At 36.3% G+C, this 19,357-nt stretch overlaps 3 protein-coding genes across 3 annotated transcripts; 1 reads left to right on the forward strand and 2 right to left on the reverse strand.

Moving 5' to 3' along the window:
- Positions 1-7,294: 7,294 nt before the first annotated feature.
- Positions 7,295-8,543, forward strand: ND-19 (NADH dehydrogenase [ubiquinone] 1 alpha subcomplex subunit 8). The gene is made up of 4 exons (XM_067773600.1): positions 7,295-7,588; positions 7,777-7,952; positions 8,018-8,108; positions 8,160-8,543. The coding sequence occupies exons 1-4, from the start codon at positions 7,460-7,462 to the stop codon at positions 8,283-8,285; spliced, it is 522 nt and encodes a 173-aa protein (XP_067629701.1). The 5' UTR covers positions 7,295-7,459; the 3' UTR covers positions 8,286-8,543.
- Positions 8,161-9,739, reverse strand: LOC137244523 (uncharacterized). Its single transcript, XM_067773601.1, has 3 exons — positions 9,053-9,739; positions 8,885-8,963; positions 8,161-8,827 (listed from the first exon to the last, which is right to left on the reverse strand). The coding sequence occupies exons 1-3, from the start codon at positions 9,109-9,111 to the stop codon at positions 8,516-8,518; spliced, it is 450 nt and encodes a 149-aa protein (XP_067629702.1). The 5' UTR covers positions 9,112-9,739; the 3' UTR covers positions 8,161-8,515.
- A 135-nt stretch (positions 9,740-9,874) lies between these two features.
- On the reverse strand, positions 9,875-12,446 carry LOC137244521 (RNA-binding protein 28). The gene is made up of 5 exons (XM_067773599.1): positions 12,293-12,446; positions 11,714-12,203; positions 11,050-11,651; positions 10,733-10,988; positions 9,875-10,651 (listed from the first exon to the last, which is right to left on the reverse strand). The coding sequence occupies exons 2-5, from the start codon at positions 12,197-12,199 to the stop codon at positions 10,052-10,054; spliced, it is 1,944 nt and encodes a 647-aa protein (XP_067629700.1). The 5' UTR covers positions 12,200-12,203; positions 12,293-12,446; the 3' UTR covers positions 9,875-10,051.
- Positions 12,447-19,357: the final 6,911 nt, after the last annotated feature.

Raw genomic sequence — 19,357 nt, forward strand, 5'->3', positions numbered from 1 at the left:
TTATTTCAGTTTTTAATTCAGTAATTAAAATTTTCTTTTTGTTTAGCTCCGAGCACACTCGTAAAACAAAACGTAGATCAACTCAGGAGAGAAGAAAGTTTGTCATTAAACACAATTATGCTAAATAATTCACCCTAGAGCAATCTAGTGCAGCTCTATGAACGAGAACGAAGTTCAAGAGAATATCGCCGAGAATCCACGATATCGACAAAAGCGGTCTATGGTTCCTTTGATATGCGTCTGGTTCCTTCTTTTTTCAAATGACGCACAACACCTTCCAGCGAATTTCCTCGAGCTAAATACGTTTAGTAATTAATCTGCGAATTTTGTTGTTTTGATGGAATGTAAGATTTTTACTGTCAAAGTATTTCAATAAACTTTCATCTACTAACGGCTTAACACAGGGCTTATCATACAATTTTTTGGATTTTGAGAACTTTCTTTCGTTGGTCCTATTTTTACACATCCCCTGGACGTTTAATTGCTCCTTAGAGGTATCAATATTTTCACTAAAATCTTCCCATTTAGTTTTTCCTTTTTTAGATTCGATAATCTGCATACGACGAAATGATTCCTCGCGCTTTTTTAAAAATTGTTTAGCCTCTTCACCTTCAATGCTAACATTTTTGGCTGCATTCATATCTTCCTGCTGTTTCTGAATTATATCGATCTTATAGCTTGCCCATGGCGTAGGCTGCTGTGTACGAACGACGGGTGTGAACTTTTTTGCACCCTATTCTTCTACTTTTTCTTGCAAACTTTTATTATTCAATATCTTTTTCGAAAATGCGTTGCTTTTGTTGCCAGAAAAATCTGGTTTACGTTTGAAAGAATTCTTTTGCATCATGTGGAAAAGCAACACGCTAGTTCAAGAACTGGTGATAAAAAAAAATCGATTTAACCTCCGATATATTATCACGAACTTTAAGCGGGGCATAGATAAGGCGGTTGATTTAGATTACGTTTATATATGCACTAATCTACAATAAAACCAAATAGGTAGTCTACGCCATCGCGAATCAAACTAAGTGTGATATCTTCTGCATAGACGTCAAAATTCCAAAGTGATTGGATCACCTTGTTGTTGTTGTTGTAGCGATTAGGTTACTCCCCGAAGGCTTTGGGGAGTGTTATCGATGTGATGGTCCTTTGTCGGATACAGACCCGATACGCTCCGGTAACACAGCACCATTAAGGTGCTGGCCCGACCATCTCGGGAACGATTTATATGGCCACATTAAACCTTCAGGCCATACCTCCCTCCCCACCCCCAAGTTCCATGAGGAGCTTGGGGTCGCCAGAGCCTCGTCTGTTAGTGAAACGGGATTCGCCGCTCGAAGGTGAGGTTGACAATTGGGTTGGAGAAGCTATATATTGCGCTACACAACCCCTTGAATCCCATTGAATCACCTGGGGGCCTACTCTGTATTGCGATGCGAAAGAAAAAATACGCGAAATCGCAAAATCGGTACTCTGTATCTTGACATTCGCATGTATATTTTGACTTTCGCATTCACATTTTGCCCATTCGCAATTTGTCTCCCTTTTCGCATTGCCGGCACTGTAAAGCGAAAGCGAATGTCAAACAGCATTCATTTTCGCATTTTTCTTGCTACAAGTAATAGGCATTCGCATTGTTCAAATATGTAAGTATTAATTGATGATTTTATAAATTGATATCTTTATATTCATTTAAAAATATATAGGACAACTCAAAAAACAAAACAAACACAAAAGCAACAATTTGTAATCCTAGTGGACTTAAAATACATAAATAAATAACAAATCGAAACCACTTTTTTATAAAGCATTTCTATTTGAAATCATGTCATTTTTATTTGTTCTCTGATACAACTAGCAATATTTCCCATTCTATGATTTTCCACATATTTATCACGTTCACTTCTTCCAGTTCAATTTCTGAACTGGGAGGATTTCTTCATTTAAATCAATCCTTTCTTTATTTAAATCGTTCCATAATGCTACAGAATCCTTTTTTTAATTTGTTCAACAAAAATTAATCGTTTGCCGAAATTGTAATGGCCTTGTTTCTTTTGTTCTCTTTCTTTGAGTTTGGTCAGTGATGCATACTCAAGCAAAAAATTAGCGAAAAATAAAAAAGCGGCATTGTTAGCGATGCGATAGCGCTACAGAGATCCAATTACCTTTCGCATCGCAATTTATTTTCGCATCGCACTGCCTTTCGCATCGCAATACAGAGTAGGACCCCTGATTTGTAATTGTCTGTCGCTGTCTCATTCCGTATCTCTTTCTATCACCCGCTGAAGATAGGCGTCGCCATACTCAACACCCTGTCAAAACGCTAAAAAGTAGCCATATTGAACATCCTGTCAGGCAGTTGATAGATAAGATATCACACTTAGTTTGATTCACAATGATTTACGCGTTCACATATATTAGCCGTGTTTTTTTACACGTATATACGTCTACGTTTGCGGGTAAAAAAACGCTCATCCTCACTTAGGCCCGGTTTTTCAGTAGTTAGATAAGCTAAGCTTAAATTAAGTTTGATTAAACTCTAGTCAAATTTAAACTCCACTACGTAGACGATTTCGTATCCAGCTTTCACAACATAGAGGATGCAGATCGCATATGCAAAGAGGTCAAGTTTGTCCACGCTCAAGGCGAGTTTCAACTTCGATCAACGGCTGTAGCGAATGGCCAGAGAATGGGAGAAAGGTTTGTTTTTTGTTCGCGGTTATTAAATTGAAGCGCCATGAATTGCCCATTTGCGTTTCAAATCAGTTTTTCTTTTAAATGTGTATATAGAAAATCAGTCTACATATTAACATCATTTCTAAAATCTAGTTAATATATTAAATTTGAGCAGCCAGTTAAGCAAGCATTTTAAAATATGTAAATAAAAATGCAATATACCAGTCGTCTACAAAAATGTTTGAAAAACACTATTGAGAAAATGATTTAAGTAATCGAACAGCGATTGAACAGGTGATCGAGGCTGTTTACTATTGTGAACGTTTTTATCAAACATTCGCCACTTGTATAAATTCACAATGGCCCTTTTTTAAATAAATTGTCGCCATTAAAAATTCTATATTTGATTTTTTTATAAATTATTTCAGGTTTTAATTCAGTAATTAAAATTTTCTTTTTGTTTAGCTCCGAGCACACTCGTAAAACAAAACGTAGATGAACTCAGGAGAGAAGAAAGTTTGTCATTAAACACAATTATGCTAAATAATTCACCCTAGAGCAATCTAGTGCAGCTCTATGAACGAGAACGAAGTTCAAGAGAATATCGCCGAGAATCCACGATATCGACAAAAGCGGTCTATGGTTCCTTTGATATGCGTCTGATTCCTTCTTTTTTCAAATGACGCACAACACCTTCCAGCGAATTTCCTCGAGCTAAATGCGTTGTTTTAGTAATTAATCTGCGAATTTTGTTGTTTTGATGGAAAGTAAGATTTTTACTGTCAAAGTCTTTCAATAAACTTTCATCTACTAACGGCTTAACACAGGGCTTATCATACAATTTTTTGGATTTTGAGAACTTTCTTTCGTTGTTCCTATTTTTACACATCCTCTGGACGTTTAATTGCTCCTTAGAGGTATCTATATTTTCACTAAAATCTTCCCATTTAGTTTTTCCTTTTTTAGATTCGATAATCTGCATACGACGAAATGATTCCTCGCGCTTTTTTAAAAATTGTTTAGCCTCTTCACCTTCAATGCTAACATTTTTGGCTGCATTCATATCTTCCTGCTGTTTCTGAATTATATCGATCTTATAGCTTGCCCATGGCGTAGGCTGCTGTGTACGAACGACGGGTGTGAACTTTTTTGCACCCCATTCTTCTACTTTTTTTTGCAAACTTTTATTATTCAATATCTTTTTCGAAAATGCGTTGCTTTTGTTGCCAGAAAAATCTGGTTTACGTTTGAAAGGATTGTTTTGCATTATGTGGAAAAGCAACACGCTAGTTAAAGAACTGGTGATAAAAAAAAAAAATCGATTTAACCTCCGATATATTATCACGAACTTTAAGCGGGGCATAGATAAGGCAGTTGATTTAGATTACGTTTATATATGCACTAATCTACAATAAAACCAAATAGGTAATCTACGCCATCGCGAATCAAACTAAGTGTGATATCTTCTGCATAGACGTCAAAATTCCAAAGTGATTGGATCACCTGATTTGTAATTGTCTGTCGCTGTCTCATTCTGTATCTCTTTCTATCACGTATATACGTCTACGTTTGCGGGTAAAAAACGCTCATCCTCACTTAGACCCGGTTTTCAGTAGTTAGATAAGCTAAGCTTAAATTAAGTTTGATTAAACTCCAGTCATATTTAAACTCCAGTTAAACTACTGAGCAGTTTTCCAGTCATAGTTTAAGGCCGCCTTTTGGGTATGCTTTTTTGGGCGGCAACATTGGTTATTTTATTATCTAGATAATTTGTAGGTACGGCAACAACTGGATTTTGTTTACCCGACAAACATGGAAAAAAAATTTGCAGCGAAATATATATCTAGTTCCGGAAGTGACACCCAACATCATAATTTAATTATTCTTAAACCAGATGGTTCTCGAGTTTATATCCAACTTCATTCTCCAACCTTTGAGAAATTTGTTAAAATTAAAAGTTTTCGAGTTGATCTCCAACGTCATTAATATTTCCCAAATATCCTAATTTTGAAAGATTTTGATAAATGTCTCAAATGAATATTCAACGCATTTCTCCAGTTGATATCTTACATTGCATATCGAGTTTAGGTGGAGTTGAAAAAAATGTCCATGGTGACACCACCAAAACCAACAGCTGTTTATTGTGAGAAATAAACGCCTGGTTGATAGCAGTAATGAAGCGTAATTAATCAAAATTAAATTATATAGGCGGCCGCCGTGGTGTGATTGTAGCGTGCTTTGCCTACTACACCGAAGATACTGGGTTCACGCCCCAGGCAAAGCAACAACAAATTTTTTTAAAAAAGGTTTTTCAGTTAGTTGTAACTTCTACCTTCGATGGTTAATAAAACAGCAGAAACGCCCGGATTAATTATCTTAATACATTATTCTTCAGTCGTCAATTCAATAATTAACCGGAAGTCCACCATCTTCTCTTTTTCTTCCTTTACAGTGATGTATTTTTGCTTATTCTATTAATTAGTTGACATGGTTGCATTTATGATCTTACATAGTGGACAATTTTTCTAAGTGGGGTCGCCCCACGGCAGTGTTTGGCAAGCACTCCGAGTGTACTTCTGCCATGAAACGCTCTCAGTTAAAACTCATATACCTTGCAGGTGCCGTTCGGAGTCGGAATAAAACAAGTAGGTCCGCCCCGCAAATTTTTTAGGAAAAATTAAAAGGAGCACGACGCAACTTGGAAGAGAAGCTCGGCCTAAAATCTCTTCGGAGGTTATCGCGCCTCTCATTTATTTATTTTTTAAATTATATATATTTCATTTTATTTTCGTGAAAATACTGTAGTATGGATTCTTACATTTAAGTCCATTCAGAGGACCACAAGTTATTACTTGAATTTTTTGAACTTTAGTAATAGAATTTTTTGCTTTATAAAATATTCCCTCTTTTGCTGAGTACGCTATGATTCTCGAATTGAGCCACTGTTTCGAAACAACTTTTGAGATTTTAGAAGTATGCCTAGTTATCAACATGAGCTCTAATGGTACTCAAGCCCAAATGCATGTTGGGTATATTCTACGCCGTTTCGTACGAACGCAAATAACTGATATCTTAACTAGAGTTTAACCCTGTCAGATAGGCCGCTTAAGCTCAGCTTAAACTTCAGTTACAATAAACTGAGAAACTGCAGAATAAGGTTAAGCGCAGTTTAACTGACAAACTGAGTTGAACTTGTACTCAAAAACCGGGTCTTATATAATGTTTAGGAGACCCATATAGCGGCGGTGGTTAAACAATTAGCTACAGAACATGTTGAACCGAAAAGCGGAGATACACACCTCTGTTTGCCATAGTGTATAACCTCTAGCTGAATCGGTTGCAGTGAATAGTGTACACACACCATTTGTAGAGGTAATACATAGAGGTAGTGTAGAGGTGAAACATAGACACATATTTCAGATGCATCTGAGTATAATGCGTATTGAAATTTAGGAGTACAGAAGTTAAGTTAAATTACCCAGGGTAATTTTTTATAAGCGCGGCCAAAGGCCGCCAATGCAGAAAGGTGTTCTGCACAAAAATACTATGGATTCCCCCCCGGTTTCGGAGGGATCCTTCGGATTATTAATACTGATGTCAAGACGCGTCTTTTGACACTTCTCTCGATATTTTTGGTAGCGTTTTAGCAGTCGACCCCTCAACTAGACTATTACCATAATTTTTTCTCTTTGAACTCATATGCACTGTTGCAGAATAATTTTTTTCTTTTCATGGCGTTTCCCTGCAAAAATCGTTGGATTATGTGGTCCACTGGAGTACTTACCATGATACTCCACTGTAATGCAGCAATGGACCAACTCATGTTTCTACACGAACATTCCTGCAAAAATCGTTGGATCATGTCGTCCACTGGAGTACTTACCATTATACTCCACAGTAATGCAGCAATGGACCAACTCATGTTTCTACACGAACATATTTTAAGCCGATCACTGCTCCTTTTTAACGATTGTAATCACTACACGATGCTTATTGGACTGTGGGTACTCCATGGATTACTCTGATGTAATGTGGAGCTGGAGTATATGGTCCAGTCCTAGGACATCGCAATGTTAATTGGACCGTATTTTTTGTATGAATTGTGGTTAATTTTGGAGCACTCGGTTGGTTCATAGCGAGTACTTCATACATGCATGCACGGAGTACTCGCGATTTTTGCAGGGATATTGTAAACCGATAATTGCTCGTTTTTAACGATTGTAATCACTACACGCTGTTTATTGGACTGTGGGTACTCCATGGATTACTCTGATGTAATGCGGAGCTGGAGTATATGGTCCAGTCCTAGGACATCGCAATGTTAATTGGACCATATTTTTTGTATGAATTGTGGTTAATTTTGGAGCACTCGGTTGGTCCATAGCGAGTACTCCATACATGAATGCATGGTGTACTCGCGATTTTTGCAGGGTTGATAAACATTTTCTCACTGACATATGAATTCAGCAAAACAATGTGCACAATACCTTACAGAATCGCATGAAAATGTAAAGCGGAAATTTTGTGTTCAAATGAGTTTTCGATAACTGTACATTTATCAGTTTTTCTGTTATGGAATTGACCCGAACAACGCAACACCCTTTAAGCTATCGGTTTCTTAGGGATGTGCATCTTGCCATAAAAAAAAGGGTCAAAACACTTCAAAAGCTGGCAGCTATTTTTCTTATTTGGCAAATGGGTAGCAAGCATTTAGGCAATTCCGTGATTTGTTGAAAATCTTGACATTAAATTTTCAACTGAGGGATTATTTTCAATAGACATTATGGTCATTACCAATAATATCGCTTTGCCTTCGGATGAAGAATTGACCGTACAGGAGCTAAACCTATCGACCTCGGCACTACGAGCTGGTGCCTTTCATTTAGGAAAACAATGTGAAAATCATAATAATGTAAGTAAGCAAAGCACTTTAACTTTTTTTTTTAGTTTATTTGATTTGGTAATTATTCACAGTTAATTATCTTCCCTAATTCAGTCTTATAAACCTTATATAATTTTCTCCAAAGGTCCTAACCTCAATGTGTTTGTTGGACAACAACTTAATGGCTAAACTATTAAAACTAATTCCATCCTTTACAGGAATTTATGTTGTGTCGACAAGAGTTAGACGACCCAAGAGCATGTATAAATGAAGGGAAAGCTGTAACAAGCTGTGCGTTGGATTTCTTCCGCAAAGTGAAAAAGACGTGCCATGAAGAGTTCGTACAATATGCAACTTGTTTGGATAAGAGTAGCGGAAACATGGCATTTGGACAGTTAGTATTATAAATATGTAAATTTATGTAATATTATTAATTTACTATTCTGTGTTTACATATAGCTGTAGAAAAACGCAAGGTGTGTTTGACAAATGTGTTTTTGATAACTTAGGCATTGAGAGACCAGACTATGGGTACTTCACTCGTGCAAAGGTGAGCATTCAATGACTATGTTGGCCTCCAAATAAACAATAAAACTTATAGATTCACTCAACCGAGCGCCCGGCGCCACCTCAGCCAGAAAAGAGGGAATACCCTGATGCTACTCCTGGATTACCAGCAGATTATCCTCGACCACCAGCTAAATATGAATCTCGTCTTCTCGGGTAAAATCGATCGACTTCAATTAAATATAGTGAAGATTAAAAATGCCGAAGGTGAATAGCCAACATTTGTGTGTATTGGATCTAGACTTTTTTTGATTCGTCTTCTCAAATATTACTGGCTTAGCAAAAATGGTTGGATAAACGATTCATTAAAGTTCTGTAATGCAGAAATGCAGAAATTAATATAAAATTGTTATTAATCCTCTCTACAATATTTTATCACGATATCTTATTTTAATACACACCTGGTTTAGTTAAACAATCTCTTTTTATGACTTCCATTATCTTGACATATTGATGATTTAAGCAACAGCCGCAAAATTTTAGTGGTATTCGAGAGCTTCCTTCTATACGGCGATTGATAGACGCATGTTGGTAGAACATCCAATAATTTGAATCCTCTCCCATAAAAACTGTGATTCTATCAAACCTTACACCATCATAGGTAAATAGCTTGGCATCGCCAGAAAAAATACGCCATTGTGAAAATCGAAAACTTGAATTAAGTGGTAGTTTTGACTTTTCTCCTACTACAATCTGGTTCAACTACATAAAAAAAATATTAGTATGAGCATAAACTTTATGTTATGCAAATGATATTACCCAGTCTCGAATATGTGTTATAGAAGATCTCGGTGTTTTTTTATCTCGCTTCATACATATATGAGGACGGATGGCATCACTATCAAATAATTAAATTTTTATGGTTGAGGAAAATACTTTAAACACTTAACTCCAAAAACAATTAATTTATTTAAAAATTATACTCACAAAGCTGGTTCAAATATCATGCTTAATACCACAAACTCATATTTGCCTCTTAGTATCATGTTTGTTAGAATATTATATATTTTGTCTTCTGAACGCGGAACTCAATAAAAGATATTTAGCACTCAATCGTACTTGAAAGAATGATGCTCAATCACTTCAAGTAAAGCCTTTTAAAGCAGCGTTGTAAACATCTACCTAGTCTTTTGTCAAAAGCCATATGTGTACAACGTCGATGTTCTTAGAATTCTAAATAAACATACATAATTAATTTTTCAGTATGTGATCTAACGATTTGCATTCATAGCCACATACAAGATTGATCCTTTTTAATGTCCTACGAACAGTAAGCAGTTGAATAAACAATGTCCGATATATGTACGCTTTTGTTGTTTTAAACTTACGTCATCTTAGGATACTAGTAACTGTTTTTATTGCTCAGGTAATTTTGAACACTACTTTTGGTTTTAATGAACGTATAAGGTTCGTATACCTTTTTCAACTAAAAAAATTATATATATACGTATAAATCTATATCGACATTTTACCTGCGCTATTGGAAAGGGAGCATTTTCTCGACTGTGAAATTAATTTCATGCCGCTGGGTCGGCAGCTAATATGTCTTTTGATTAACTAGTAACTTATTTTTTTATTAATTCAATGTGCATTATATCCAACGGGTGGTACATTTTAACTCAGTTTTCATCAAAAATACCATTGCTATACAGAATCGTTTGGAGGCCGTATAAGCTATCGTTCGCAATAAAGAATAAAGCCTTAATTTCGAATTGGCCGAACTTCTGGCACTGAAATAACTTAAGAGGATTGCCATACATTTATATTTATTACATTTCGGTTAACTTTTTACAGATTCTACTGTACTTAAACCTAGTGCAAAATTTAGTTAAAATGCCTTATCCATTACGGCAGAATAACCCTTAAAACAAAAACCGTATGCATCTATGTATAAAGGTATGTATGTACACACATCTTAAAAGCGTGTTATTCCGTGTACCATTTAGTCCGTTTTTGTTTTTGCTCTTCCTTTTGCGCTTTTTCTCCGCCCATATTGCCTTGACTGTCAATCATGCGTTTATATTTGTTTACCAGATGTTCTAAATCATCTCGTTCTACCTTTTTCCCCTGTTTTGGTCTATCAATTGATTTTCGTTCGGTTAAATGTATTTGGCGATTTTTTTTTGCCTTCTCTTTACGTTTATTCGCTTTTACATTCTTTCGATGCTCCTGGGCTTGCTCCTGAATTTTTTTATTTGAGCGCATACGAATCATTGAGCCATGTTTTGCAGCAGTACCCACAAAGTTCTCAAACTCCTCAGTAACGGGTTGTTTGGCTTGTATAGATGTCTTAAAAATTCGCGATTCCTCTAATTTTTTTAAATGTACTTTTAGTTTGTCCTTATCTTCACTTTGAATATTGTTCCGATTTTTAAGCAGCTTTCCCTGTTTTTTCAAGTTTTTTATATCTTTTTTCTTCTTTAATTTTTCTTGAAACGTAGGATTATTAATTTTTGATTTTTGTTTTCTTTTTTCCTTAATTGTCTCCACTGCTCGATCCTCAATACTAAAACCTACAATTGGACGCTGAAATGATTGAATTATAATTAAAATGCAATCATATGTTTTTACATATTTTTCAATGTTTAGTTAGTCAATTAAGCTTACATGTTGGACTCCAAAGATTGATGGATTGTTATTAAGTTTCCTCAACGCGATTAAAGCTTCCTGGTGTGTGCTAAAGGACATAAATCCAAAACCTTTGGATTTTCCTTTTGGATGTTCTGGTGTAATTTTATTTTCCCTCATAACCCTACATTCATGTGGTCTGAATCCAGTGTTTGCTATAACGATTTGTTTAAGCCGTTCGTTATCATAATTAACAGGCAAATTATGTATAGACAAGCGATTTCGAGAAACAAATCTGCAATAAAACCAACAGCTGAGCATACTTAGAGTGAAAAATGTAAAAAATTTGCATATACCTATTTAAATTTTTCAAGACCTGAGTTTTCATTTTCTCGAGTTTGTGTCGTTTAGTCATGTCAGAGGCAGATACCCCTTCAGCTGATTTAGAATTAGTCATAATTAACCCTTCTCTAGCTAAATATAAATTGCGAGAATCTTTTTTTACATTTTTATTGGAACTTTGAAGTTTTTGACATTTGACTTCTTCTCTACTTAGAGCTGGGTATGGTTCAAGTAATTGATCCATTAGGGTAACTTCGCCACCACTATGTAGGCATAAATCTGCAGATTCTTTACTTTTAAATTTAACAAAAGCACTTCCCTTTGAGTGGCCGGAAATTTGCTCGCGATTTATAATTGCATAATATAAAGGTCCAAATTTCCGAAATACCTTCCGCAATTCTGTTTCTGTCGCATCGAATGGAACATTTTTTATAAAAATAGTACATCCATTTTGAACGTCGTTTGATACATGTTTTTCCTTCTTAATATGATCAATTTTCATTTTCGGTTTATCTTTATCTTCATCTGAAACTGACGATTGATTATCATTTTCCATGGCATTAGTGTTTGTATCGCCGTCGCGGTTTTCTTCGCCTGAACAACTTTCATCTTCGTCCTAACCAAAGTTGAATTTTTATTAAAAAATGATTTACTTTAGGTGCTTAAAAGTAATAATACCTCCTCTTTAATGTTACCATTTGTTTCAGATTCTTCTGCTTCAACTTTTGGCTCTAGTTTAGATTTTTTGTCACCTGAATATTCTGCATTCTCTTCTTTTTTCTTGTTAATATAATCATTTTTTCCTATAGCCCAATCGATGTATAATGGACGGCCGAGAAACTCTTGCTTGTTTCCCCTTAAAATTGCTTTCGATGCACTATTTACATTAGCATATTGTACAAATGCACAGCCAACTAATTTGCCATCCGGGCGTTGTAAAATATTCAATTCTTCGATTTCACCCCACTGGCCAAAATGCTTTCGAAATGAATCTTCTTTGGCTTTATAACTTATATTCCTGACAATGATTCGTGCCTTTTTCTTTTGCCGTCTATCCTTCTCGTCCTTACGTTGCTGTGTGTTGAAAGGATTCCTCCGCTTCCTATTTGATTTAGTTTCTACATTTTCATTCGTATTTTGTTCCTCTTTCCCCGTTTCAAACATGGATCTGTTTAAGAATGTATTAAATGGTTTTAACAGAAATATTAGCTCGTGCAAAAGCTTTTGACAGTAAATTAATAAGGTTTCTTTCTGTACCTTTTCTGTCTAATGGCCGAGACACAGTGGAGTTTTACATATAAATTCGTTCATGGGGGAACCATACTGACGTCAAAATAGTACTGCGCCGGAAGTTGAATGTATCAAATCAAATTAAAATAGTGCAAATCAGCTGTCACGGTAAAAGTCTATTTGAAGGCTTTCTGCTAATACGCTACCAAAAATATCGAGACGTGTGTTAAATTAAATCAAATCAAATCAAATTAAAAAAGTGCAAATCAGCTGTCACGGTAAAAGTCTAGTTGAGGGACGACTGCTAATACGCTACCAAAAATATCGAGAGGGGTGTTAAGCGACAGTCAGTATTAATAATCCGAAGGCGGAAAATAAAAAATTTTAACTCGTTCAAAAATATTAACGAAAAACCGAAAAATGACCAGCGGGCCCTTCGAAGGGTTGGATTTTATATAAGGTGCCACGAATTTCAAACTTTTGTTGATTTGTAGGGGTAGAGGGGTCCTAAAAATCACCAAAATGGAATCCGCAGCTCTAGGAAACTCTTAGTTTATGAAATATAAGCTTTTAAATTTCCAAATTTAGTAAAATTTCAACTTAAGTCTTGCACTTGAAATTCGGGTCGCACATATCGGTAGCGGTACCAAAAGACGCGTAATTGCGTCAAGATTCAGAATCCGAAAGCAGAAACTATATTTTTTTATCTCGTTTAAAAGTTATTCGTGGAAAACCCGTTGGTACTATTGTCGCTTTATTCGTTGTTGCAATTAAACAAACGAAAACATAAGGTAGTGAATAGTGTTGCCAGCTCCGCAACAATGTCTTTTTATCTTGGTAGAACATTATAAGGTAGGGGCACGTCGACATAAATTCAAACAAACATACACTATCAATGTATTTAGTTTTTGTAAAACTCTTTGAATAATTTGCATTCTAATATTATTTAAGGGTGTTGACATTGCTCGGGTTCAGTTGCATGCGCGAAACTGCTTGCAATTAATTGATTCACTGTATTGACCAATGCAATGTCACTAAAAATGAACTCTTCTCTTCTGTTCTCTTCTCTTCTTTTCTTTTCTCATTCGCTAAATGTGCTAGCCTTTCAATATCCGACGCAAACCCTTGCAATGTTTCACCAGGCCTCTGGAAGCGGTTCAGCAACTCCATTTGTCCATCTGTCTCCTATGCTCAGTTCCGTATCGTCTCTCTAGAGCGCCCATCAATGCTTCATAACAGTTCCGTTCGCTCTCTGGAATGGTTTGTAAAATCTCAGCTGCAGGCCCTTTCAACGCCATGAACAGTGCAGCAACTTTATCTTCAGCATTCCAGTTGTTCACTGCTGCGGTCTTCTCAAACTGAATCTTAAACACCTGGAAAGGAACAGAGCCGTCAAAAGATGGAGTCTTTACCTTTGGATTACTCGCTGAAACTGTTGGGCGATTTAATTGCAACTCCTGTATACGACCTCTCAAGGCTTCTATCTCAGCATCAATTTTGTCCTCGAGCTGCACAATTTTTGTATCCTGTGCTTCCAGCTTTGATGTTACCCTTGCTTCCTGTGCTTCCAACTGCGAAGACATTTGCGCCACCTGCAATGATAAGCGCTCCTCTTGTGCTTCCATCTTACATGTTATACGTGTCTCTTGCGACTCCAGTTGGGATGCCATATATGTCTTCTGTTCTTCGAGCTGTGTAGAAATTTGTGTTTCCTGTGCTTCAATCTTCGATGTTATGCGTGTCTCCTGCGATTCCAATTGTGATGTTACTTGCGACGCCATTTATGAAATGCGTACCTCCTGTGATTCTAGTTGGGATGATATTTGCGACGACATTGATGTTACTGTCGATGTTTGAGCAGCTATTGCAGCCAATATCATGTTCAAGCCTGTGCTCGTAACTGTCTGCGATGTTTCATTTTTCTCTTCAATTATTGTTGTTGTCTCGTCCCCATCAGGATAAAAGACATACTCGTCCACATCGATTCCTTGCGACTCCATTACCTCTCGTAGCCGTGCTTGAAGTTCGATCTTATTGCCGGTTGTATTCAATCCACGGTTCTCCACCTCCTTTTTCAGTTGCTGGATCCTCAATTCATTCAACTTTGCCATGTCCAAGTTGTATTCCCAATCTTCGGAATTTATTCAACAATTCCTCTTCTGACACCAATTGTAACGAATTTACTGCAAATCCTCTTATTTGCCTTTCTACTAAGTTCGAATCACTAAATTGTTGAATAAATAACTCCAATTTGTAATAATGCAAATGGCCTTTATTAAAGTACTTCACAATAACACTCAAACTGTGCAACGAATAGCTTGCTTAATAACCAAACTGATTGATAGCTCAAATGAAACTATTTCAAAATAATACTGCTATTGCTCGCTAGATATCGTCTTAATCGAAACTGCTTGACAACTCAAATCAAACTGAATTCCAGCGCCTCTACAATTGTCGCCTTTTATACTCTTTGATTTCAACCTTCGCATCTTCTAGGCGCTTCCACAATCTATTAGTCCAGGAGCTCTCAAACTTCTCAGCTGTAACTACAATTGCACGATATTAACTCGCGATATTACAATTGCACAATTTTATAGTTTGCAGAATTTTATAGAGTATATCAGATATATGCATGTGTTTGTGCATTGACTCTCCGCTGCTCGTATACGTACATGGTACATATATGTAGACGCAGTTAAGGTAAGGCCACATTAGGCTGCACTACGCAGCACTGCACTACAAAATATTCTTTGCATTTATTCTTATGAGGCAATTCACACCTAGCGTCAGCAGCACTGCGCGACACTTCCCAACGCGCCTTTTTTGCCTAGTTGATCAAATTTGCCGCGCAGTGCTGCTGCCGCTAGGTGTGAATTGCCTCATAAGAATACATGCAAAGAATTTTGCACCATCTTTTTTCAATCTGGGCAAAAGAGTGTGGAACTCTCCTTCCTCATATCTTGAGAATGAGATGTCTTGGACCTATAGCCACGACCTTTTTCTTTTCCTTTCCCCTTCTTCGCACAAAAATGAAATAATTACAGTTTCAAAAACTTTGTCGTCCATTTTGCAAACAAAAATAAACACAAACTTTTGCCGCAATGTGTCCCTCGATTGCCGCTTAATGTGAATTGCCAAAAAATGCTCTCTGTGAGGCGCCGCTGCCGCTACGTGTCGCGCAGCGTAATATGCGCGTACCTTTATTGTTTCGTTTATGTAGATACCAGGCATGCTTAACCAACGAAACGATATCATTTCGTTACGATAATCAACGTTAATAAACGAAACGAACTCATTTCGTTTCGTTTATTAACGTTAAGATCGTCAAATTAACGAAATGATTTCGTTTCGTTTTCTGCCATATCAAAACGAAATCAAATCGTTTATGTTGATTATTAATTTCAAACTATGCTGGCAAAGCTGATTGATGGCGGAGTCATTAAAGGTGAAAGCATTCGCCAAGCTGATTGCAACTTTTCTCTTGAATTTTGACAGTACGAACATTTCTCAGAGTATTTTTGACGTTACCACCAACGAATTACACAAACAAATTACATAGAGTTTGTGTGTGTATGTGCGCTCGTTGTTGCCACCTTACGGCTTCACCATGGCTGTAGCATTGCCAGCACAATTCAAACATAAAGTATCACGTTTTTGTTAACGTTTTTAACGTTAACGAAAGCTTTTCGTTTCGGTTAAAAACGAGATACAATTTATTTTGATAATTTCTTTATCGATAATATTTCGAAGTGTTTCAACGGAAACGGTGGAAATTTTTTGATAAACGATTATGTCATTATAATGATTGAATTATTGATGTGCATTCACGTCACTGCTTGGCATCGGCTTAGAGACGATAGCATCGCTTAGTGCTGCTAACATTCGTTCAAATATTTTGTGCCATATTCGATTGCAGTTTTTAATTGCGAAAAATGTTAGAAAATTTACCAACCAGTGGGAAAAATAATTTCACTTGCAAAGGTGCCAACACCCTTAGCTAAAGCAAATGTCAAATTCTTCTTCTTATGATTTCCTAGCGCAACAAAATTTGGGAGTTGGCTACTTTTCAATATTAGATGGCGCCAGTGTCGCGCATTCTACCGTTCTCCATAAAAATACGCGCAATATACTCATAATTATAAGCTTGTGTTAATCTCATTTATATGAAAAACTGCTTATGTATCGGGGCTTTAAACATACGGAAAACAAAATTTATTTAAATTAGAGTCAAAAGAAGTCTAGATCCAGTCTATCCACAATGGCCCCGTCACATAAGTAGTTTCTTAATATATACATTATGATATAGGTTGCATAAGGGCCGTTTAATCTTGACGATCCATATCCATATACATGGTTCAATTATTAAAGTTTACCCATGTAGCCCTAGACCACCCTGTGCTCTTCACATTCCAAACTCCCAAGTCGCTCCTAAAAATGAAAAGTGTTATTTCTTTTCAAACTCCTTTCTGAATAATGAGCAAAACTTTAAAACAGTACTGCAAGTTTTACTTTCAAAAAAAATGTTAATTGGGTACACTTTTTTAGTTTTAATAGCATTCGTGATAAATTGAATAATTTCGCTGTAAGTTTTGGGTAAATTACAAATAAAAACGCAATTTTGTAACAATGCTGATTAATTGAGCTTTGTATTTATTTTGCAGATGCCACAAATAAGCGCAAATCATGGTTGCTGTGCTGCCGTATGCTGAAGACCCGCAATAGAGAAAGAGTTTATTTATTTTATTTTGTTTATTTATTTATTACGACTCTTAGAGCCTAGATCAACACTTAAAAACATTATTGCATTAATCAACAATATGTCCTATGTATGAAATTGAACTTGAATTAGTATTTGAATTTGAAACATGAATTTGAATTTGAAACATGTAACACAAATTCATTCGAGTCCTAATATTTATTTTATATTCATTGATTTCGCGTGAGCATTTAATCTTTTCTTAAATAAGTTATTATCACAATTCTTAATATTTGCTGGTAATTCGTTGAAGCACTTTAACCCTTTGTAAAAAAGACTATTTTTTCAGACTCCGTTTTGTAATTAGGTAATTTAAAATCATTTCTCTGCCTCGTATTTCTGTCGTGAGCCTCGTAGTTAAATTTAATACTTGTTTTTAGGGCACTTTCTTCCTTTAAGATGTGTTGTTCTTTTCAAAACATTTGGTTCGGCCGTTTGAACTTTCTGATCCGTTTATGGAGCACTAAGCAACTTCCGGAAGTTCCGGCTGTGTGTAACTGCCAATAGTTTGAAGCCTAGCGTTTGCTCAAGCTGGGCATAGCTAAAGGCAGTGCGTGACTGTTTCATTGCAGCTCTCCTCGACGCAGCTCCTGCAAATGCTGTAAAAAGGGATCTCCGTTCTTTCTTCATGCGGGCCAGTGATTGTGGCAATGATTATAAAGATTTATTTTCTTAAATGGTGCATCCCGCCCACCTATGCTGCATCCATCGGTACCTGTTGCTTAGTTAGCTGCAGCCTAAAGCGACCTCTTGCAGCTCCTGACAATCTTAGACGAATGGAGGGGGGAGTTAGGTATCATGAGCGCTGCTTGAGTAACTGGTCAGGTGTGTTATTATATAACTCTATTGGAAAGAATTTTTTTTCGGATTAAAAAAAATTGTTTTGATTTGAAATCTTTTGAAGCGCATTTTTCGTTAAATATAGTTACACAATAAGACTCCAGGACTTCTGCTTGGAAGATACTAGCCGAGTTTGAAAGACGGGAAGCTTTCAGAGCCTAAATTGTAGTCCATATATATCTTAGGATTTATGTATGACGCGTTATGCACACAATCATTTTCCCTCAGTGTCAAATGTGACTAACAGGTTGTTTATTATGGCCCCATTCTCTAACAAAGCTCTTGGCTAAAGCTTTATCAATCATCATGTCTCAAAAGGAGATTTTTATCGACTTTGTGCCTTTTTGAAAATGGGAATTTCATTTTTTTCCTTCTCCACTTCTTCTTAAAAACAACCAAGAGTGCGGAGTGTCACATTTTTAAAAAAGCTACATGCGAAGCCTCGTGTAATTGAATCATGATCCATATAAAACAGCTGATCCAACCCATGATTCAATTACAAGAGGTTCCGGATGTAGCTTTTTTAAAATGTGACACTCCGTACTTATTGTTGTTTTTAAGGAGAGGAAAAAGGGTAAGAATTTAATCCCGTTTTCAAAAAGGTAATACAATTTTACAAAACAGTATGGATTGAAGTTACTAATATTGTTTTAAAATAGCATATAATATCTGACGAAGGTAATGAATTTAATGCCCGGTTTTTTAGTGCGAGTTTAAACTCCATTTAAAGTTGCGGTTGCCTACGTGGTGTGATGGTAGCTTGCTCCGCCTACCACACCGTATGCCCTGGGTTCACACCCCGGGCAAAGCAACATCAAAATTTTAAATAAGGTTTTTCAATTAGAAGAAAATTTTTCTAAGCGGGGTCGTCACTCGGCAAATTGGAAGAGAAGCTCGGCCTTAGATCTCTTCGGAGGTTATCGCGCCTTACATTTATTTTATTTTTTAAAGTTGCGGTTGGCAATTCAACCGCTTAAGCAAAGATGAACCGCAAAAATGTATGTTATTGAACAAAACGGCAAGGTTAAATCCTAGTCAACTTTAACTGGAATCTAAGCTCGCACTGAAAAACCCGGCCTAAGCATCTTATTTGCAAAACTAGCCCGGAGGCACAGTGTTTAATTACCTATAAACATTTTGCCACTCGAAGCCAGACGTTCTGTTCAAAATTTAATGTTTATCTTCTACATTATCGCTGGCTCTTCTTGGACAAATTTGTTTCAATGTTCCAAATAGAACTCTCTGCTCTTATAACATATTTTACATTGAAGTTCGGAGATCTAATTATCTTAATTTTGAAGCTCTCCTTAGAGGACTTGAAGAGTTTCATCGGATCTCTAGAATCTGGATATTGACTTTACGATGTCAAGACCTTTATCTAAGTTACTAATTGAGTCTTACTACCGAGCAAATACAACTGTTCCTTGAACTCATTGTTAATTGGTTTAATAACATTGTAAACGTAGTCAGTAAGGTCTTTTGTCATTGACTTAATA

The sequence above is a fragment of the Eurosta solidaginis genome, chromosome 3, assembly GCF_040869045.1.
Source record: "Eurosta solidaginis isolate ZX-2024a chromosome 3, ASM4086904v1, whole genome shotgun sequence".
Lineage (NCBI taxonomy): Eukaryota > Metazoa > Arthropoda > Insecta > Diptera > Tephritidae > Eurosta > Eurosta solidaginis.